At 31.3% G+C, this 23,676-nt stretch overlaps 3 protein-coding genes across 3 annotated transcripts; 1 reads left to right on the forward strand and 2 right to left on the reverse strand.

Moving 5' to 3' along the window:
- Positions 1–13,649: 13,649 nt before the first annotated feature.
- K460DRAFT_393780 (uncharacterized protein) lies at positions 13,650–15,348 on the reverse strand (the record flags this gene model as incomplete). The annotated part of the gene is made up of 7 exons (XM_040935950.1): positions 14,910–15,348; positions 14,702–14,859; positions 14,263–14,654; positions 14,193–14,210; positions 13,813–13,843; positions 13,696–13,726; positions 13,650–13,658 (listed from the first exon to the last, which is right to left on the reverse strand). The coding sequence occupies exons 1-7, from the start codon at positions 15,327–15,329 to the stop codon at positions 13,650–13,652; spliced, it is 1,059 nt and encodes a 352-aa protein (XP_040791357.1). The 5' UTR covers positions 15,330–15,348.
- A 2,226-nt stretch (positions 15,349–17,574) lies between these two features.
- Positions 17,575–19,807, forward strand: K460DRAFT_393781 (MFS general substrate transporter). The gene is made up of 2 exons (XM_040935951.1): positions 17,575–18,332; positions 18,380–19,807. Exons 1-2 carry the CDS (start codon positions 17,697–17,699, stop codon positions 19,574–19,576), a joined length of 1,833 nt encoding a protein of 610 aa, XP_040791358.1. The 5' UTR covers positions 17,575–17,696; the 3' UTR covers positions 19,577–19,807.
- A 2,479-nt stretch (positions 19,808–22,286) lies between these two features.
- On the reverse strand, positions 22,287–23,563 carry K460DRAFT_330097 (alpha/beta-hydrolase; the record flags this gene model as incomplete). Its single annotated transcript, XM_040930765.1, has 4 exons — positions 22,287–22,919; positions 22,984–23,054; positions 23,115–23,381; positions 23,501–23,563. The coding sequence occupies 4 exons, from the start codon at positions 23,561–23,563 to the stop codon at positions 22,307–22,309; spliced, it is 1,014 nt and encodes a 337-aa protein (XP_040791359.1). The 3' UTR covers positions 22,287–22,306.
- Between the last annotated feature and the right edge of the window lie 113 nt (positions 23,564–23,676).

Genomic DNA, 23,676 nt, shown 5'->3' on the forward strand with positions numbered 1-23,676 from the left:
ATATATTTAAATGTCTAGTATAATATTAGCCTGCTGCTAAGCAACTAACTAATACTAGGCCTTTAAGCAATAATAGTAATAATAATAATAATAATAATTTTTCCTGCAATATTAGCCTTAATACTTAACTGCTTTCTTGCTCCTTTTTTTTGCCTGCGCAAGCTATTATTTATAGTATATTTAAATTATTATTACTTACTTTTTTTTATGTCTGCCTACGCACTAAGTTAACTATTTTAAGAAACTGCATTTTTTAGTTATTATACTACTAGTAACTATAATTTATAAAAAACTATTTTTAATACTTTATAAATTTTATATTACTTTTAATATTTTCTATAAACTACAGAAGCTTGTTTCTCTAGTCTTTAATAAAGGCAGCCTAGTTGCAGCTAAGAAAAAAGTTAAAATTTTATATTATTATATAGCAGCTAATTGCAAAGAAAGTTGCGTATTGCTACTGCTTAGTTATAACTAGCTTATTATAAAAAAATACTAGAAAGGCAAGATTAACTAAATATAGTAAAAAGAACTTACTATAAAAAAAAAAATTAACTTTAAAGTATCTACATACTTTTCTATAGTACTAGTAGTTACTATTTACTAGCTTAAAATAGTAGAAGAGCAGCATTTTGTACTAACTAATAAAAGCTGCCCTAACTAGTAATATAGTATATATAGATTTAATAGCGCGTTACTAGCTAGCATATATAAATTTGTCTATTAGTATTATATTGTTTATAATTAATATAGATATAGGAAATAGGAGACTTAAAAGTTAGGATAAAAACAGGTTTTAATTTATAAAATAAGCGCGCAAATGTGTACTTTGCTGCTTATATATTTAAACTTTTACTACTTAAACTTTTAACTTCCTGCTTATATACAATTATAGAACGCGCAATAATACAACTATATAATAAGCAATAATATATAATTATAAGCTTTAACTATAAGCTTTATTTTATTTGCTTTATAAAAACTATGTCTATCGCGCAAGCTATTACTAATTATAAAAAAGTATTAGCTATTAAAGCGCAAGCTTACTACTAAACTAAAGCTTACTTAAATTTTAGTTTAAAAATTTATCTATGCTTTAATAATAGTCTATAATTAAAAATTAAAGCTGCCTAGCAATGCCTAAACAACTTAGTTACTATTAAGAACCTATAGTTCTATTGCTATAATTTTTAGATAATAATATATTAGGGCTGCTAATAGCGATTATTAAAGGTTTTTTAATAATCTATTTAACTAACCTAGTATTGTATAAACTTTACTGCTTTAATACTATATTAAAGTACTAGGTATAGCACCTAAACTGTAATTTTTATACTAATTTCTCCTACTGCATTGTATAATCTGCTCTGCCGTCGACTTTACTTTTAATTATAGAAATAAGGTAAAGTAAAATAGTTTTTATATATATATTATTATATTCTTTTTTTTATTTTATCTTTTTACTAAGTAGTATATAATTCTTAATTTACTTAATTAAGTTTTTAGTTTTTTTTATAATTATTTCTATAAAACGCGTTTTATTATACTAATATTAATAAAGCTTTATATTTTTTTAAGTAAAGGGCTGCCTATTTTACGCTTAGCTATACTATTATATTAGTAGCTTTTTTTTATAAATTTTATTAATACTAGAGTTTTTTAAGGAATTTATAGTTAAAAAATCCTATAATTTTATATATATATTTAAGTAAAAACTTAAGTTTTACTAATATTAGTAATGTAAGTATAGTAGTTTAATACTATTACTTAAAGTTTTTTTATTTTTTATACTTACTAAAAGAAGTTTCCTTAAATTTTATTTTAATAATAAAAATAATTTTTTAATACTTATTTTTTATATTATTGTATAGTTATTTAGAAATTATTATATTAATTATTTAAGTTACTTTATTTTTTTAGTAATAGTTTTATACTATATACCTAATTTTTTAATAATTATAATATATAATATTTTTTTTTTATACTTTTATTCTTTTTTAGGGCTATTTTTTTATAAGTTGTTAAATTGCATAAGTTTAAAACTTTATAATTTATATATTTTTTATAATAAGTATAATAATTAGTTAAACTATACTTTTTTAGTATTAAAATAATTGCGTTATATTAATTAGTTTATTATTAAAAAAATTTTATACTTAAACTTTAGGCTAAGCTTATAAAATTTATTATTAATTTTAATAGTTTTTTAAATTAATTAATTTAATATATTAAGTTATGCGCTAGAGCGTATTAGTTTTTATTTTATAGTATTTTTAAGTTTTTAGTAGAATATTTATATTAGCGCCTTATTATTTTATTTAGTATTAATAGTATACTACTAGAATATATTAGCGTAATTTCTAATAGACTTTTTTTAAGTAAATATCTAAATAGTGCGCTTTATAATAGTAAGTTCTTTAAATATAAAAAGTGCTAGTAAAGCTAAAATTTATACTTATTCTAGTTTTTAAATATATAAGTAATACTAGTATTATTATTATTATTATTATTTATATATTTAACTAGGTATAAGTTGTTCTAATTAGCAGCTTTTCCTTAAAAATAAGTAAAAGCTAAAAAAACTTAGTTTTTTTTTTTTATTATATTATTAGCAAATTTAAAGTACAAATTTATTTATATTATTTATATTTTAAGCTTTTTTTATTTTTTATAAAATAAGTCTAGTTTAGCAGCTTTATTAGTAGCGCTGCAAGTTTTTTATAATATATTTATTAAAATATTACTTATTTTAAAGTATTTAAAATATAAAAATTTATAAAATTAAAAGTAGCTAGCTTTAATAGAACGCAAGGTTAGTTTTTAAAAATAAGTATTATATAAATATAAAAAAAATACTAGCTTGCAAAAAGTAGCTTAGTTATAAGTATTAAAAAAATAAAATAAAAATTACTTTTATAGTATAAATAAAATATTTTATTAAGTTAAATACAATATGCTATAAGGGCCTATTACTTAAGTTTATATACTTAGTACTATTTTTAAGTTTTATTATTAAAGTTTGTTTTAAGCGTTTTTGTTACAATTATAGCAATACTCTGCTTTTTACAACTAACTTAGGCACAGAAGTACTAAGTAACTTAGCACTTAGCTAAGTTATATGTGTTTTAGCAAGTCCTAGTAGTTACAGCGCATTTTTAAACTACTAAAATGCTTAAAATAAACTTTAATAATAGAACTTAAAAATAGTACTAAGTATATAAATTTAAACAATAAGCTCTTATAGCATATTATATTTAACTTAATAAAGTATTTTACTTATATTATAAAAGTAACTTTTGTTCTACTTTATAATACTTATAACTAAGCTATTTTTTAAAAGCTAGTATTTTTTTTATATTTATATAATACTTATTTTTAAAAACTAATTTTACGTTTTATTAGAGCTAGCTACTTTTAGTTTTATAAATTTTTATATTTTAAATACTTTAAAATAAGCAACGCTTTAATAAATATACTACAAAAAACTTATAGCACTATTAGTAAAGCTGCTAAGCTAAACTTATTTTATAAAAAATAAAAAAAGCTTAAAATATAAATAATATAAATAAATCTATACTTTAAGTTTGCTAGTAATATAGTAGAAAAAAAAAACTAAGTTTTTTTAGCTTTTACTTATTTTTAAAAAAAAGCTGCTAACTAGAACAACTTGTACTTAGTTAAATATATAAATAATAATAATAATAATAATACTAGCATTACTTATATATTTAAAAACTAAAATAAGTATAAAACTTAGTTTTGCTAGCACTTTTTTATATTTAAAAAACTTACTATTATAAAGCGCACTATTTAAATACTTACTTAAAAAAAGTTTACGGGAGATTATACTAATATATTTTAGTAATATATTATTAATATTAAATAAAATAATAAAGCGCTAATGTAAATATTCTGCTAAAAACTTAAAAGTATTATAAAATAAGAACTAATGCGCTTTAGCGCACAACTTAATATATTAAATTAGTTAATTTAGAAAATTATTAAAATTAATAATAAATTTTATAAATTTAGTTTAAAATTTAAGTATAAAAAACTTTTAATAGCAAACTAACTAATATAATATAATTATCTTAATATTAAAAAAGTATAGTTTAACTAACTATTATACCTATTATAGGGGATATATAAATTATAAAGTTTTAAACTTATATAATTTAATAATTTATAAAAAAACGCTTTTAAGAAAAAACAGAAGCATAAAAAAAAGAATATTATATATTATAATTATTAGAAAATTAGGTATATAGCACAAAACTATTACTAAAAAAATAAAATAATTTAAATAATTAATATAATAATTTCTAAACAACTACACAATAATATAAACAATAAATATTAAAAAATTATTTTTACTATTAAAATAGAGTTTAAAGAAACCTCTTTTAGCAAGTATAAAAAATAAAAAAATTTTAAATAATAGCATTAAACTACTATACCTGCACTATTAGTACTAGTAAAACTTAAATTTCTACTTAAATATATATACAAAATTATAAGATTTTTTAATTATAAATTTTTTAAAAAATTCTAATATTAATAAAACCTGCAAGAAAAAGCTGCTAACGCAATAATATAGCTAAGCGCAAAATAAATAACTTTTTACTTAAAAAAATATAAAGTTTTACTAATATTAGTATAATAAAATACGTTTTACAGAAATAATAATAAAAAAAATTAAAAACTTAATTAAATAAATTAAAAATTATATACTACTTAGTAAAAAAATAAAGTAAAAAAAAAAATATAATAATATATACGCAGGAATTATTTTACTTTACTTTATATATATAATTATAAAAATTTTAAATATTTATTGCTTTTATAAATAGTATATAGTTATAATACCTGCGTCTACCATTATAGCAAAAAAAATAAAATAGGATACTTTTTTAGTGCTTAAATTTATTATAAATAGTAGTAGTTTAACTGCTTAAATAATAAATATTTTAAATATTTTTATAATAAATAAAAAGCATAGAACTTTTTCTTACATAACTTATAAGAAGTTATAATAATAAAAATAGTTATTAATAGTAATTGCTAAATAAACTTATAGTAGCTATATTTAAGTTTTAAGTGCTTATAATACATAATTAATAAAAGTATTTATAAATATAAAAAAAATTTTTTTTAAATAAAACTTAACCTACTTTATAAATAAATTAAAAATTATATACTACTAACGCACAAAAACTCCTTAAGCTTAAAATAAAATTTAAAAAATATTAAATAAAAGCTTTAATAAATTTTAAATTATAATAAAATTATATTTTAGCATAAGTAGTAAGGCAAGCAAAATTTACTATACTACTAAAACTAGTTTTATACTTACTAAGCGTAGCAAATAAAAAACTTATACTAAAAAAAATTTATATTATAAAAGAAATATAATAAGTAAAGCTTTATATTTAATAATACTAGAAAAAAGTTAGTTTAAATATTATTAAACTAGTAAGAAAAAATATAATACTAAAACTTTTTTAGCTTAAAACTTATAATTTTAAAATTAATTAAAGAAAAAGTAAAATTAGTTTTAAATACTGTAAATATAATGCAACTAGCAGCTTGCCTATTATATTACTTGCTATAATAATAAATAAAAATATAATAAATAATATTAATTTAACTAAAATTATTTTAAAAAAAATAAATACTTACTTAGCTAGTACTTTTAAGCCCTTAAACTATAAAGTATAAGTATAAAAAAAAAGCATACTTTTAAAAATATTTTAAAAATATAAAAAATTTATTAAACTTTTTTAAAATAAAATAAATATAAAAATATTACTTAAATATTAGCTTTAAAATTATAAAATTATTTTATAAGAAAAAAAGCAATTAACTTTTAAGCTTATTTATAAACTATTAAAAAAGGAGCTTAAAACGCTCTAGAATTATATTAAAATTAATATAAAAAAAAGCTTTATATGCAAATTATAGTTACTAGCTAGATTTTTTATATTATTTATATTTAAAAAAAATAATAAACTAAAATTCTACATAAATTACTGCAAGCTTAATAATATAATAATTAAAAATTAATATTTACTACCTAATATTGCAGAACTATAAAATTAGCTAGTATATATAAAAAATTTTATAGCGCTAGATTTATAAAAAGCGTATAACTTTATATATATAAAAAAAAGTAAAAAATAGAAAATAGTATTTTAAACACGCTATAGATACTATAAATATATAGTAATACTATTTAGTTTTACTAATGCTTTAGCAACTTACTAAACACTTATTAATAATATACTAAAAAAATACTTTAATATATTTATTATTACTTATTTAAATAATATTTTAATTTATTTTAATAATATACAAAAATATACTAGCTATATTAAAACTGTCTTAGCTTTTTTAAAATAGACTAAACTACTAGTAGACTTAAACAAGTACTAATAAAGCAAAAAAAAAGTTAAATTTTTAAAATATATAATTAGTATTTATAAAATAAAAATAAGCAAAAATAAAATTTAAATTATAAAAAAATAGCTTATACTTAGAACAGTAAAAAATATACAGTTATTTATAAAATTTATTAATTTTAATTGCTAATTTATATAAAAAATTTTAAAAAAAGCTATTTTGTTTACAAAGTTAATGCAGAAAAATGTTAAATAGCAATAAAACTATAATACTAAAAAAGCTTTTTAAAAACTTAAAAAAGCAAGCACTATTATACTAGTATTAATTATTTTTAAAAGTAATAAATTATTATATTTTAAAATAGACGCTTTAAACTTTGCCTTAGGAGCTGTAGTACTATAAAAATAAAAAAATAAATAGTACTTAATTAGATATTACTTATAAAAGTTTACTAATATAAAAAAATAATATAATATATATAATAAAAAACTTATAGCAGTTATTAATACTTTAAAATATTAGTAAATATATACTAAAAGCTGCTTAAAACTTACAATCTTTATAAATTATAAAAACTTAATTAATTTTACTATTATTAAAATGCTTAATTATAAATAAGTTAAATAAATAAAAAAATTAAAATAATATAAGTTTAAAATAGTATATACTCTTAATAAGAATAATAAATAAGCTAATATACTTAGCTAATAACTAGATATTGCAAGAATTAAGAATATAATTAATAATATAATATTTAAATATTACTTAAATAAAACTTTTAGACTAAATATTTTGTTTAATAATTTTTTTACTATATTACTAGCTATTTTTAAAAAGCTATAGGAAACTATAATTAAAAAATATTATAATAACTCTATCTACAGCTATTCTAGAATAAAAAAAATAATAAAACTTATTAAATAGTACTATAATTTTTTAAATATAAAAGATAAAGTAGTATAATTTATTAAATAATGTATAGTATGCTAAAAAAAAAATATAATATATATATACTTTATAAAGAAATGCAAGCACTAAAAATCTTAAAATAATTATAAAAATATTTTTTAATAGATTTTATTATAAAATTATTACTTTTTATAAACTTTATTATAGGAATTAGGTATAATATAATTTTTATTATAGTAAACTAATTTACAAAAGCCGTAAAATATATATTTTAAATTAAAAAATTTACTATTATATAAATAGCCTATATTGTGTGCAATAAAATTATTAAATAATATAAATTTTTTAAATTAATTATTATAAATTAAGACTTACTATTTATATTTAACTTTTAAATAAACTTATTAGTACTTATAAAAATAAAAAAAAAGCTTTTTACTGCTTATTACTTATAGACTAATAAACAAATTAAAAAAATAAATTAAATTATAAAAGTATATTTATAAATATATATTAATTATAGCTAAAATAATTAAATATTACTGTTACTAATTGCACAACTTGCCTATAATAATAAATTATTTAAATTAATAAAAGTAATATTTTTTTTTACTAACTATAGGTAATACTTTAACTTGTTTATTAAAATATACCTTAGTTTTAAAATAAAAGCTGCTATAATAACTATAAAAAAGCTAAAAATATTTTATAATAAGCTTAAACAGAACTTTAAGCAGCATAATAAAAAAACATTTTATATATTAATAAAAAATAAAAAATAGCACTTTAGCTTAAAAAAAAATAGAATATATTTTTTTATAAAAAATTAAAAAATAAAAAAATTTAATAAAAGCTTTAATTATGTTAAGGTTAGACTATTTTTAATTAAAATAAAAAATAAACTTATAAACTATTTTTTAAACTTTCTAGCTAACTTTAAAATATACTTTAAATTTTATATAAATATATTAGAATTTATAAATTTAAAAATACTACTATAAACAATTTTCTACTTTAAACTAGAAAAAGAAAATAAGTTTAAAATTAAAAAAAATTTATAGCACTAATAGGTTAGTAATAATATAAAGTATTTAGTTAAGTAGAAAAAGTACTCTAATAGCAAAAATATATAAAAATTAAAAATAAACTTTATAAACTGCTGCTAGCTTTTAGCATAGTATTACTAAAATTTTAAAAGAATAACTAATTAATAGTAGCCGCTTTAATAGGCGCTTTAGGATTAGCTAAAGCAATTATAAAATTAAAAAATTTTTAAATTTTAAGCTTTTTAAAAGCTTTTATAAAAAATAACTTTTTATTAAATATTTTTTGCTTTTTTTAATAAAGCAATTTTTTTTAATTATAAAAATAAAATAGCTTGTTTTGCGCTTATTAAGTATATAATAAACTACTTTAGTTAAGTCTTTTTTAATGCGCAAACGCGCTTTTTTAGCTTTTTTAAATTTTTTTAACTTTTTTACTTTTTTATTAATTTTTAAAAAATTTAATAAAAGTAGGCTTTTTAGCTTGTACTGCGCAGTATTAGAATAAATATAATTTATATATTTTTTATATAATAATAATAGTTTATAAAATAACTATTATTTAGTATAAAAAAAATAAATAATTATTATAAAAATACTTAAATACTTAATATAATCTGCAAGGCAATAATAATACTTAGCTATATAAAAAAATAAAACAATACTTATAAAAATATAAGTAAAAAAAAAAAAATAGTATTATAATTATAGTAATACTCTGCCTTTTATAATTAATTTAGGTATAAAAGTACTAAATAACTTAGTATTTAGCTAAATTATATATATTTTAGTAAATTTTAGTAATTATAGCGCGTTTTTAAACTACTAAAATGCTTAAAATAAACTTTAACAATAAAACTTAAAAATAGTACTAAATATATAAATTTAGACAATAGGCCTTTATAGCATATTATATTTAACTTAATAAAGTATTTTACTTATAACGTATTACACAGGCGAGTTAGTCGCCTAGTTAAATTAGTTACAATGCTAAAACTTTACTAAAATTAGTAGTTTTTTACTATTAAATGTAATATTTTAACACAATAACATATAATTTTTTTAAAAAGAAAATTAAATACAGCTTGCAATTTAGGCTTTAAAATGCAATGTAAATTTTTTTTAATAAAAAGCTGCGCAGATCTATAGCATTTTTTAAATAATACTTAGTAATTAATTAAAAGGAAAGCTTTTATAATATAATACTAGGCCTAATAAAATAAAGCTTTTTTTAATAAAAAAAAAAGTAATTGCTTAGTATATACTCTATTTTAAGAACTAAAGATTTCTGCCCTAACTAGCCGCTATAAATAATATAGCTAATATTTTGCTAGCTAAATATAAGCAATTACTTATTAGTAGGAATTAAGCTAGTATATTTATTAGATAATATTTATAGCTTAGTACTAAGATTTTTTAAAAGTATAACTATTAAAAAGCTTTATATAAAGATCCTAAGCTTATATAAAGCTAGTTCTAACTTATAGAAAATATAAAAGCTAAATATAGTATTTAAAATAAAAATATATATAATTTTAATAAAACAAGCTTTATAATAGGCTAGATATTAATGTATTATACAGGCGAGTCGGTTACCTAGTTAAGTTAGTTATAATACTAAAACCCTACTAAAATTAGTACTATGCACAACAGTACAGTACTATAAAAAACTATAGCAGTAAATTATAATAAGCTAATTTATTTAAAAACTATTTTTACTTTTTACTTGTATATTTACGCGTTATACCTAGCTTTACTATAGTATTTATAGCGCCTTTAAGAAAGCTTACCTGCTTTAGTATATACTTACTTTTTTACTTTCTTTTTATTACTACGCGCCTTAAACTCTTTTAAAATTGTTAGTTAAAAACTGTTTTTTACTATAAAAGTCCCCTTTTTCTATACTTGCTTTTTTTTATACAATTTTTATTATATAATAGCTTTATTAGCTGTTTAAAGCTTAGCAATTTTTTTCTGCGCTAATATAAATTTGTGCGCGACTATAGCTGCACTTTTTAAAATTTTTTTAAAAGCCTTAATTATTAAAGTAGAAAAACTATTTAAGTACTTTTAAATTCTTGTTTTAACTAGCATTAATTAAAACTTAAATTTTAAAGTATTGCTTAGTATTTTTAACTCCTAAGGACTGTTTTTAATAGTAAGTAGTAGTAGAGTACGCAACTAAATATTAAGCTTTAATATTATAGTTTTAAAGTTAAAAAGAACTAGACTAGCGCTTTTAAAGCTACCTAGAATATTGCTTTTTATAATAGCAGCATTAAAAGCTAGTTTAAAGCACAGTAAAAACTTAATTTTAGTAATATAGTTAATGCTGTTATGTATTAGCTTTTTAGCTTAGTACTTATACGCCTTTTTTAAAAGCGCAAAATAATTTATATTAAGTAGCTATAGCAGGTACGACAAATACAGGGGTATATAAAAAGTAATAATTTTTTATTCTTTATAGTACTGCTAAAATTAGACTAATATATAGCTCTTATAACTGTTAATAATAAATAGATAATAAGTACTAATAACTTTCCCCTTAGTATGCTTGTTAAAGTGCTTTAACTACTTAAAAGTAAGCTTATTTATTATCTAGCTATTTTTAGAAACTATAATAACTTAATTATAGGGCAGGCTATTTTTTTTATACTAAGCTAAGAAGTAGTTCTTGCCCGTAAAAATAATAAAAAGTAAAATAGCTTACTTTATTATGTTAATGCTTTAAATTACTATTACTTATTTTTAATTACTTTGCTGCACTATCTTTAGCTGTTTTTAATAATTAGCACTTAAAACAATAATTTTATATAATATCTAGCCTATTATAAAGCTTATTTTATTAAAGTTATATATATTTTTATTTTAAATATTATACTTAGCTTTTATATTTTTTACAAGTTAGAACTAGCCTTATATAAGCTTAAAATCTTTATATAAGGCTTTTTAGTAGTTGTACTTTTAAAAAGTTTTAGTACTAAGCTATAGATATTGTCTAACAAATGTGCTAGCCTAGTTCCTGCTAATAAGTAGTTGCCTATATTTAGCTAGCAAAGTATTAGCTATATTATTTATAGCAGCTAGTTAGGGCAGAAATCCTTAGTTTTTAAAGTAAAGTATATACTAGGCAATTACTTTTTTTTTTATTAAAGAAAGCCTTATTTTGTTAGGCCTAGTATTATATTATAGAAGTTTTCCTTTTAGTTAATTACTAAGTATTGTTTAAAAGACGCTGTAAATCTGCGCAGCTTTTTATTAAGAAAAATTTACATTGCATTTTAAAGCTTAAACTATAAGCTATATTTAGTTTTCTTTTTAAAAAAATTGTATATTGTTATATTAAGGCATCGCGTTTAATAGTAAAAAACTACTAATTTTAGTAAAGTTTTAGCATTATAACTAACTTAACTAGGCGACCGACTCGCCTGTGTAATACATTATATAAAACTATTGTTTTAAGTACTAATTATTAAGGACAGCTAAAGATAGTATAATAAAGTAATTAAAAATAAATAATAGTAATTTAAAATATTAATGTAATAAAGTAAGCTATTTTACTTTTTATTATTTTTACAGGCAAGAACTACTTTTTAGCCTAGTATAAAAAAAATAGCCTGCTTTATAATTAAATTATTACAGTTTTTAAAAATAGCTAAATAATAAATAAGCTTACTTTTAAGTAGTTAAAGCACTTTAATAAGTATATTAAAAAGAAAATTATTAATATTTATTATTTACTTATTATTAATAGTTATAAAAGCTATATATTAATCTAATTCTAGCAGTACTGCAAAGAATAGAAAATTATTATTTTTTATATATTTTTATATTTGTCGCACTTACTATAGCTACTTAATATAAATTATTTTGCGCTTTTAAAAAAAGCGTATAAATACTAAGCTAAAAAGCTAATACGCAATAGTATTAACTATATTACTAAAATTAAGTTTTTACTATGCTTTAAACTAGCTTTTAATGCTATTATTATAAAAAGCAATATTTTAAGTAGCTTTAAAAGCGCTAGTTTAGTTTTTTTTAACTTTAAAACTGTAATATTAAAATTTAATATCTAGTTATATACTTTATTACTACTTACTATTAAAAATAGTCCTTAGAAGTTAAAAATACTAAGCAATACTTTAGAATTTAAATTTTAATTAATACTAGTTAAAACAAAAATTTAAAAGCACTTAAATAGTTTTTCTATTTTAATAGTTAAAGCTTTTAAAAAAAATTTAAAAAGTGCAGCTATAATCGCGCATAAGCTTATATTAGTATAAAAAAAAATTGCTAAGTTTTAAGCAGCTAATAAAGCTGCTATATAATAAAAATTATATAAAAAAAAGTAAGTATAAAAAAAAGGGACTTTTATAATAAAAAATAGTTTTTAACTAATAATTTTAAAAAAGTTTAAGGCGCGTAGTAATAAAAAAAAAGTAAAAAAGCAGGTATATATTAAAGCAGGTAAGCTTTTTTAAAAGCGCTATAAATATTATAATAAAGCTAGGTATAATGCGTAAATATGCAAGCAAAAAGTAAAAATAATTTTTAAATAAATTAGTTTATTATAATTTACTATTATAGTTTTTTATAGTATTATACTATTGTGCATAGTACTAATTTTAGTAAAGTTTTAGCATTATAACTAACTTAACTGGGCAACTAACTTGCCTGTGTAATATATTATTATAAAAGCAATTTTTGTTCTACTTTATAATACTTATAACTAAGCTACTTTTTAAAAGCTAGTATTTTTTTTATATTTATATAATACTTATCCTTAAGAACTAACCCTGCGTTCTATTAGAGCTAGCTACTTCTAGTTTTATAAATTCTTACAGTTTTAGTAATTTAAAAACGCGCTATAACTACTAGGACTTACTAAAATATATATAATTTAGCTAAGTGCTAAGTTACCTAGTGCTTTTGTGCCTAAGTAGGTTATAAGAGGCAGGGTATTACTGTAATTGTAACAATAGCTAAAATTAATTTTATAATTCTGCTACTAGGTTTTGCGTTGCAGTACTATACTATTTATTTTATTATAATACTGCTTTTATAATTTGCAGATAGCTTCTAAGCTTTATAACTTATTCTTTTTTTGTAGAAGCTTTACTTTTAAAAGTTATCTATTGCCGCAAAAACTAAAAGGCAGAACAGCACATTACTTAATATACACTTAGTATATCTGTGCGCAATAAGAGTGACTGCGCATAAAAGGGAAGTATATAAGAACAGCAATAGGGAAATCTATAGTCTGTAGGTTAGTACAGCTAAAACGCTTGCCCTGCATTCCTAATTAAGCTAAGAATATAAGTTAGCATGCTGCGATACTATATACCTTGTATAGGGGAGGTGCTAGCTTCCAATATCTGTATTACTTAGTCCAAGCTTAACTACAATGCATGCATATCCAGTTAATCGTACTAACAGAAAATATTAGTAGTATGCTACATACGGATAGTACCACGCTACGTTACCCTCGCTACCTAAAAAGTGCTTCCTAGGTAGTAACATGTTACTTAGTACTTATACCTAGTAGTCTCACTCTCGTATCGTCTTATCCGTCCTTCTTCTTAGTATAGAAAGCTATTTTTACTTTACACATGCACGGATCAACTTTCATGTTAGCGAAAGGTAAGCATAATAAGCGTCACATATAGTCTAGCGAGTTATAAAAAGAAGTGTAATAAACAGTACTCGCTAGTAACCAATCTAATTTGAACTAAAAGACTCACAAGGTCAATCGAACGAGCGTGTACGTTAATTTGCGCAAAAGAATCACCATTAAGCCCACCACGAACGAACCCTAGCTAAGCTAGCCCAATTATAGCATACCCGGAAGCTTTGAGAGCCCTACTACACGTTAGCATTCATCTTCTTGGTGTCTGATGGAGTCAAAACATACATCCTACAGTCTCCTCGCCAACCATGTCCTTGACGGTGCACTTGTTGGCAGTGGCCATAGCCTGCTTTGTAATAGAACCGCAGCCATCGTAGCGGCACTCGGACTTATCCATAGCGCGCTGGAGTGCATCGCCCTTCCAGCCAAACATGTAATCAGCGTGGGTACCGAACCCGCTAGTGCCCTCGAAGCTCCACACAAAAGGATTGGGGGCACCAGAAGGCCACATGCTATTGAACTTGCTCGTATCCCAAGTAGTCTCATAGGTTACTTGTGGGGTGCGGACCGGGTGAGATGACGGGCATGCAGGGGCGTTCGTGAATCCGTCTGACTGGATAGTATTGTACATGTGAGATTGGTGGTCGGGGCTATCAAGATTTTTGCCATCCCAGCATCTGCTTCCCATTAGCAAGCGTAGTCTATGGGAAGGTTATTTACTAACGCGGGGAAGTGTTGAGTAGCGAAGATACCGCCTGAGCATGGCTTGGTGGGGAAGTCGGGCGTCTCGGGGCCTCTGTTATTGCCTGTCAGGCACTGGTAGCGTAGGCCGGTATGCGGACGGGAGCTTGCAGTTGGGCTGCCCACCGTCATGCGGAAACCCTATGGAATATCAGAATCATGAAACACGTTGGAATATCTGGTGAGATTACTGGTTGGAAGGTTTTAATTGGCGCATTTTGCTTCAGGTTGTCCTTAATCAAGTCGAACTGGGTATAGTAGACTGTAAGTCCACCTTCTGCGCCGTTTGATCCTCCCAACAGGGGCTGGACAGGAAGAACCGGCACACGGTGGTAGGAGCCGTTGGTAGGATGCTTGAAGTACAAGACAGCAGTCCAGTAGTTGGAAAAGTCCTCCGACATTTGGCAAGTAGTGCAGGTAGCTCTCGTGGAAACATCTCCCGTCATGGACGAGTTGAAGGCGTTTCCACCGACGATATGGTGAACATGGGCGGACGGGTTTGAGCCCGGCTCGACGACGGGGTCAAGGCGTTGGAAGGTCAAGGTCGAGCATGGAAACCGTAGGCCAGCCTGAACAGGCGCGATGAACGCAACGGCGGAGAGAAACTTCATCTTCCCGGCTGACTTGATCTTGAGCGTATTAAAAGTAGGGAATCCAGAGGTTTTCAGATGGAAGTCAAACTTGGAACGGTATCCGTGTCCCTGGATCCTTTTAAGTTTGAATATGCTCTGGAATCACCGTATCAGGATTGTTAGCTTTCTCGTTCACCCCAGATAAGAAAGCGCGTGCCGTCCATGTTCGAAAGCGGGGAAGCGATGAGTAGATATTAAGAGAAACAGGATGATTCAGGTTTGGTGCGAATCAACTTGCGCCAGCATTACCGGGATGATTATCCGGTGATATGGCGAATTAATTGTGTGTATCAACTAGCCATCTTAATCGTCTTAGATCTACAGGTCAAATGCCGCAGGTGGTTGTTGGGGTTGTCGGCAGTTATCCGTCAAATGTCTTGGTATGGCCCCTACCTCTACCGGGGCCTTTTAAAGTGTCGCGTGTATCTAAAGTGTTTTGCTTCATGATTAATAAAGAGTGGGTTTGTTAGGCCAATCGCTGATTTTTGACGACATGCAGTTGCTCATGGTGTGACCCGACAAAACTTAAAAAGGCCGCCTGTCATTTCTCACCTCGTTTTGATCATTCCGACCGCGACGCTCCTATTGTCATTTCTCTTCGCGTAATGGCAGGTAGTAGAGATATCTATCGTCATTGCTCGGCCGAGTTTCTTGATTGCCTCTGTCCAAGCACCAGGTCTCTTGCCCTTCCAATACCGTAGGTAGTATATGAGCAGAGAATGGCAGCGCTAGTGCCTTGAAGGATACAGGCTGCAGCGGCCCGCGAAGCTTAGCACGCCGAGCGGCTGTCAAAGGCTTATATCTCTTTACATCCGGCTTCTGGGAGTCTCGTTTGGTCGGTTATCTACTGTACTAATGTACTCTGCGTGGCGATTTAGTCTATGAACATTGAATGGGAAATGCAGCCTTCAACAGAAGTGAGCGTTGTATCCGAATACAGGTCAATCCCAACCTGATGTGATGATTGTAGAAAATGTGTCGAGAAAGGCAATCTTGGTCGGAGAATAATGGTGTGATACCTTGAATGAGGTCTACGCATTTGGATGTCCATGGCATCCGCTCGAAGAATATAGAAAGCCTCTGGGGTGTGATAGATGGCGCGAGGACCGGGTGGGGGAGCAGTTTCGATTATTCAAAGCGAACTCTGTAAATCCAGGCTTTTGGCACGGGATTGTAATGTGTGCTAGAAGATGATGCAGTTACGATGCGGTTGCCGAAAAAGCAGCGAGGAATTGAAATGGAGAAATGAAGTCTAGCGAGTCATTGACTCGACCTTTTCCTACTCTCCACGACTCGATATCATCTCTGTTGTTTCTCCCATACGCAGGGCCTGCGCAGTAGTTTCTAGTGTCCCCAGAGCTCAATAGCGCGAGAGAAAAAATCTGCGCTCTTGAGGCATCAAAACTTGCATCTCTTGAACCCTTTTTGGTCACTATGCGGGGCCAGGGCGCGTCTCGAAGTAACATGTGGGTCAGTTTCGCAGTCTTGGAGTGACCGGATGGGGTATCCCGACCGCCTAACTGCCACGATATCGTGACATCGCGTGCGCCGCCCGTTTCATGGTCGAGTCGCCGCATTCTCGGCGCATAGGAAAACTCGCGCCTTTCGGGTATTGAATTTGAGGAGTCTGGCTGCCGTGGGAAGCTCACGGGGTGCGAAAGGGAAGGATTTGTTGCGAAGGCGAGTGACGTCAGCGATGGCGCTTTGCAAAGTCGATCAAGCGAACCAAGAATTGAGGCACTGCTTGGCACGCGGGATCGACGGTGCTTGTGGACGCCTTGATTGAGGCTTAAGGGCCTTGGAACGAGGCAATGTCTTGGGGGTCTCACATACGACAAATCCGTTGAGATGGTCGATATGCTCGTCGTGATACTGGATACAGGGAGTCGTCCTGAAGAACGAGAACGGCGTCATGACGTAGGGCACCATCTTCAACCTCACGGCAACGCTCCATGGATGCGCCACATCCGGGCATGTCTCCCGCTATTTGCTTAGCTTCGACCCACAATAATAGCTTTCTTGCTTCATCTGAGAGGCTACGGCACGAATCGCAACGGTCCTCTAGCACTATCACACCAGTAGCGTCGAATCCTCCAAGCCAGAAAGAGCTGTAAGATGACGTCTCGCGGTTAGAAAGCCTTGTGATATGTGCAATTCCGCACTGTGCGCCTGGCGACATCCACTGGGCTTCCGTTTATAAGATAGCCCATACCCGCGCGTGGGCGTGACGTTCATTGATGATCAGCATCCTTTCAGCATCCTTATCCGCCCTTCCCCGCGGGTCAGCTTTGGAGAACACTCCGTGTTGCCTTCTTTAATCCATTCGAGCGCATCGCTTCTGCCAACATGGCGTCTGCGGTAGAACCCAAGCCCGACATTCACGATGCGAACACCGTTCGCAACAACGAGGCTGTCAACGCGGAAAAGAAAGACGCCTCTACCTCCGACAACGATACACACCACGCTGAGGACCCCTCGGGCCTTGCAACGAGCGAGGACGATAGAAAACACTATGAGAAGTACGGCACCTACGACCGCTACGAAATCACCGAAGAAGACTGCTACGACGAGCTCGGCTTTTCTTTCCCGACATGGAAGAAGTGGTCGATTCTCGGTGTCATCTTCCTAGTGCAAGTCAGCATGAACTTCAACACCTCGCTATACAGCAATGCCGTTACCGGGATATCGCACGAGTTCGGTGTCAGCGCACAGGCTGCGCGTGTCGGTGCAGCCATCTTTTTGATCACGTACGCGTTTGGATGCGAGCTGTGGGCGCCCTGGAGCGAAGAGCTCGGCAGGTGGCCCATCCTCCAGCTCAGTATGTTCTTTGTGAATATTTGGCAGATCCCTGTGGGCATTGCGCCCAACTTTGCGACAATCATCGTGTGTCGCGCTCTTGGTGGTATTTCCACAGCCGGTGGTTCAGTCACTCTTGCGATTGTGGCTGACCTTTTCGAGCCGGATAATCAGCAATACGCCGTGGTACGTACATTCCTTCTCCACTTGGTAACCTAAACTCACAAATTCAGGCATTTATCGTGTTCTCATCAGTTGGTGGTTCCATATTCGGTCCCATCGTCGGTGGCTTTGTTGAACAATTCCTAGCCTGGCGATGGAACATCTGGATCCAGCTCATCTTCGGCTGCGCCGTCCAGCTCGCCCACATCATCCTCGTTCCCGAAACCCGCACAACTGTCATGATGGACCGCATTGCCAAGAAGCGACGCACCGCAGGGGACAAGGACGGCAAACCTGTCAACATCTGGGGCCCGAACGAACTCAAGACCTTCAAAGAGCGATTCAGTGCGCGTGAGATCATGATCACCTGGACCCGACCCTTCCGCATGTTCCTCACTGAGCCCATCGTGCTTGTCTTGTCTCTACTCTCTGGATTCTCAGATGCTATCATCTTCATGTTCCTTCAGTCGTATGCGCTTGTATACAAACAGTGGGATTTCGCAGCATTTTCGATTGGTCTAGCGTTCATCCCCATCGGCATCGGATACCTCCTGGCTTGGTTCTCGTTCTTTCCAGCAATCAAGCGCAACTATCGGCTTCGACGTGAACGCCCTGGCGACGAGCAGGCGAACTATGAGGCGCGACTTTGGTGGCTGCTGTTCACTGCGCCGTGCCTGCCTATTGGGCTGATTATTTTCGCATGGACCTCGACTGGCCCACCAATTCACTGGATGGGCTCGCTAGTTGGATCTGCGATTATTGGTATTGCCAACTACGCTATTTATATGGCTACCATCGACTACATGATCTGCGCGTACGGTCCATACTCCGCATCAGCAACTGGTGGCAATGGATGGGCCCGAGATTTCCTTGCCGGTGTGCTAACCCTGCCGGCTACGCCCTTCTACCAAAATATCGGCGGCAGTGGCGGCAAGTTTCATCTCGCATATGCTTCGACGATTCTATTCGCTATCTCACTACTGCTAGTCGTTTCCGTATACGTCATCTACTGGAAGGGTCCTGAGTTGAGGAAGAGGAGTCCATTTGCGCAGCAGCTAAATACTGCCCGTGAAGAGACTGGTGGTCGAAGAGTCAGCAGCCTACCCGGCCTGTACGGTTCCAGGGCAAACTCGCTTGTGGGTGACGGTTCCGTGCCTGGTACGAGAAGGGGAAGTGTAATTCGTGGTCAGTCTTACCAAGGCTCACAAGGCGCACCACCGGCAGTCAGGGAAAGGTTGCCGCGAGGAAACAGCGCAGCAAGGGTCTAATGTGCACTAAAGTGAGAAAGACTGCGGTTGGATTTGGGTAGCATTTAGCTCTAAGAGAGCAACGTAGCATCGAACTAAACATTCGCTACAATCTAACTTTGCATTTCTCCTTGTGACTGTAAAGCCATGTGCGTAATTCACTTTTCATATTGATAGATGATTTTCTTTATCCCAGTGCGAAAATGTCTTTACCTAAGAATACAGCTAGAGGAACATAGTATCAATTCACGCTTTCCACATTGGAACATGTATACCCATGTAATCATTGCTACAAAATGAAAAAAATCCAAGATCCGATACAATCCCCCGCTGTTGGTGAAATTGTCTGATTCCAATTCAAAACAAAATGCACAAGTTTTTGTAGCCATCAAGCTCCAAGTTGAAAAGACTGAACGAGGAGACGATAGCGAGCTGTGATACCATTCAGATGATTCAGGACTAACACTGATGCTGCTAATAACACGCTGTATGCTGCAAAGGTAGTTTACATGAGTTGTATTGAGGTATCTACTGGTGTCGCCCTAGTTTCGCAATTATCCGCGGGACCGCGCAAGCTCCAATTTCGTGGCAAGAGTGATTCCATCGTTGCCGAGTGCTGTTCCGAGTCGGCAATTGATTTCTTGACTTCAGTGACCAATTCGTGGTCCATGTTGATAGCATGCGGTGTGAAGTATGAGGTTTCCGGCGACACGAGGCCAGAGTGCCGTCTCGATCTTGGTGCCACGCAAACTGCGGTTTGCAACTGTTGGGTACAACCAAAACTCGCATCAGACTCATCAGAAAATCGATATTTGGTACCATAGGAGAACGATAATGAGGTTTGGAACCATGGTTAGCGACCTTCTCAACCTATCCTAGAAGAATTAATGTAATTACAAACATTTCCGCACTTAAAGTACTTTCACAGAACCAGCGATAGCTCAACTAGGGCGTAGGCGCTTTGAAAATCCTCTTAACTGCGGTTTGCTGTACCGGGATTGTGAGAGGCGCGAGAAAAGTTAAATGCTTTAGCTACTAATCTGTAGGATATGGGGGGTGATTATGTATTCATAGGTTCTACTGAACTAAACTATCTGCTGAATGAATGATATAGGGATCCCGGCACTGACCATCTATCCTTGGCATTCACGTGACAGCGTGTGTAAGAGCTGGACAGAACGCGGCCTGATGAATAGCCAGTAGATCCACTTGACGCTCTTCGTCATGTCTTGTAATGCTGGAAGAAAGTCCTTGGGGACAGCTCCTGCCATGGAACAGAGTCCTCAGGGACAGCTTCGGACGGAGAGTAATCTTTCAGCAATGCTTGGAAGATGAGGCAGCACTGCAGAACCGTCTTCGTGTTATTTTATAGCTTGTCCAACGAGTCTTTGTGGTCATATAAGCAGCTAGATAGCAGTTTTGTCTTGACCTTATGCAGAATTTGAATTACTGTAGCACAGCTATAGTTAAGCAGAATGTGAGAATTGTTAAAGAAGATTGAAACGATTATTATATAATAATGATAAGTTACCTAACCTGTAGGATGTATGCCTGGTGCTAGGTGGTGAGCGGGTTCTGCTTTTAATGCTGTAAGGATTTTGGTTAAAGTTTACTTCACTCAACTTAAGAGAGCTTCCGAGCTTTACAAATTATTCTTCTCTCTCAACTTAAGAGCCTTAAGCTTTTTGGAAGTGATATACAATCCTGGCACCAACCCCTACAGCGGCCTGACTTAGAGTTCCCTGATGCTAACTACGATCACACTCTGCATGTTTCCTGGACCTAGCCTGCTTCTAGGCTTGCCTACTTAATTATACCGTATCGTTTTTTTAGCTTCACATACAAGAGTTTGCTAATGGTATTAAAGAGTGATACCCAGAAGATCCCGTAACACCAACCCCTGGACTACCTCATTGATATATCTGAGGCAGTCTTATGTATCACCAGCTAGCGCAGTCTCGTCCATATACCGTGGTTGGGGATAAAAAAGAGAGGAATTTATACCTCTCTTCTATTAGGATACGCCAATGTCTTTCACAAGAAACCTTTCATCCGCACAGATGTTCAGATATAGAACAAATCAGCCGACCGCTCGGTTCACTTCGAACTCTTCCGCCGTGCATGTGAACCTTACCCCAACATTACAAAGGCTCATTTCTGTTCTCAAGGCCGAAGACGATGTGGGAGCAAACGGAACGGCGGGTCCACTTGCAAGAGTGCTACAAAAACTCGGATTTAAAGTGCACCAAGATGGAACACCACATATTCATGCTGGGGCAGGTCTTGCAGATATTGGCCGCTTCGAGAACTAGGACTAAGCTCGGTATTTTGCTGTACACATTAAATAGAAACCCCTAGCAGATTCTGGGAAGTGGAGGTGTAATGCCCTAAAGTTTAGAAGCACTGTAGGCGGCCATGTCTTTGCACTCGAATATGAAGCCTTTATTCCGTATGCGGAATCCATTCGATTTCTTTATTGGTTATTCAATGCACGTCCAGCTCACAACTACAACTGACTCAAGAAGTTCACCGAATCTGCTCGAGGCTTGCAGGCGAGGTACGGGCATTATGAGGCATTTTATCCAGTTCATGATATCGACTGAAAGCGTAGTTCTCTTATTCAGTGCGCTGTGTGATCATCACTCGGACTTGTAATACATTTACTCAGCGCAACGTATTGACCTTGCGAGAACAAGCATTTCCCAACCTTTCAGTAAGATTTGATCGGTGTCCTTCCATCATGCCCCAGCCCTACTTCTCAAGCAACCACTTCACACCGATTAACGTATCCTCAACAAAGCCCACGCTAGCTTCCAGTTCAGGATAATTCGTCCAGAACATATGTCCATACCCACTATACAACTCGAACCTCGTCAAAACACCACTCTCCCTCAACACTCGATCATACAACACCGCCTCGTCACGCAGCGGATCCAGACCACCAACCTGGAAAAATGCTTTTCCGACGCCTTCATGGCCCTGAGGATGACTGTATGGATCCCACAACGGAGACTTTGCATCTGGCCCGTAGATTGCTTCAATCATCCCGGGTTGCAGGCCCTTTAGAACAGGGTCGTTGATGCTTTTGGTGCGGGATTCATACAAGTGGGGGAGATGTGGTGGAACATTTGTATCGGGGAGTAGTACTGGAACGCATAGATATTGACCGGTGATCGGAGGTTGGAATTTCTCATCGCGGGAAAGGAGAGCAATGACTGCTGCGATGTTTCCGCCTGCTGATGCACCACCGACAATTAGGCCGCACGATGGAGTGGCTCTTAGCTGGTTGCTATTTGTAACAGCCCACTTGAGTGCATCCCAGCAGTCGTTGACTCCGATGGGGAATTTGTGCTCTGGGGCGAGGCTGGTTTCGTAAGCTACGTCGTTCAACGGAACACCTTCGACACAATAGAGTGAGGTCAGCTCACCGATACTCTACATTGACACAAACTGCTCCCAGGTCCCGCGCAAACATCCTGCAGTTCAAATCTTCGTCCGTCTACTCAGCTGTTAGAAAGCCTACGCATCTCATCCCACGTTAATGCAATCTGAATCTTACAAGATCACCCATACTCCAGCCTCCCTCATGGTACATCATAATAAGCGCACTTCCACCCTCAGGTGGCCCTTTGATGGGCTGGTAGACGCGCACACGGATAGTCGAGCCATCTCTAGTAGGCACATCGTGCATCGTCTCGACCACGGAGTCTGGGATAGGACCTGGGATCGGGTATAAATGGCGCAGTTTCTCGAGGTGTGCGGCTCTCGCTGCGCGCTGCTCGAAGAAGTCCGATCCACTGATCTCCACTGGCCGTGTTTCGAAGGCCTGCAGTTGTGTTGGTGAGTTATAATGTCACTGTATGCTTGTAAAATGCGCTTGAGGTGTTGGAAAGTAGCCAAAAGTATGGGCCTTACTTTGAGGGCATCGTAAGGAGACCTCATTACCTTTCTGTATTCCGGAGAGACTTCTCCTGATTTCAGCACTTCTTCTCGGGTTAGGTGGGCCATTGTTTGCTTCTATTAAAGCGATCTGTGGGGTTAATGACTTGTTCAATTGCTAAATCTTAGTGAGGTTGGGATTTGAGGGGTTGTTACTTGTAGTTACTGTTGCATCATGTATC

The sequence above is a fragment of the Cucurbitaria berberidis genome, assembly GCF_010015615.1.
Source record: "Cucurbitaria berberidis CBS 394.84 unplaced genomic scaffold K460scaffold_2, whole genome shotgun sequence".
In the NCBI taxonomy this organism is placed as follows: Eukaryota; Fungi; Ascomycota; class Dothideomycetes; order Pleosporales; family Cucurbitariaceae; genus Cucurbitaria; species Cucurbitaria berberidis.

Coding starts and splice junctions, on each gene's coding strand:
- K460DRAFT_393781 (XM_040935951.1), top strand. CDS start 17,697: ATGGCGTCTGCGGTAGAACCCAAGCCCGACATTCACGATGCGAACACC. Junction 18,333..18,379: donor ATAATCAGCAATACGCCGTG/GTACGTACATTC, acceptor TCACAAATTCAG/GCATTTATCGTGTTCTCATC.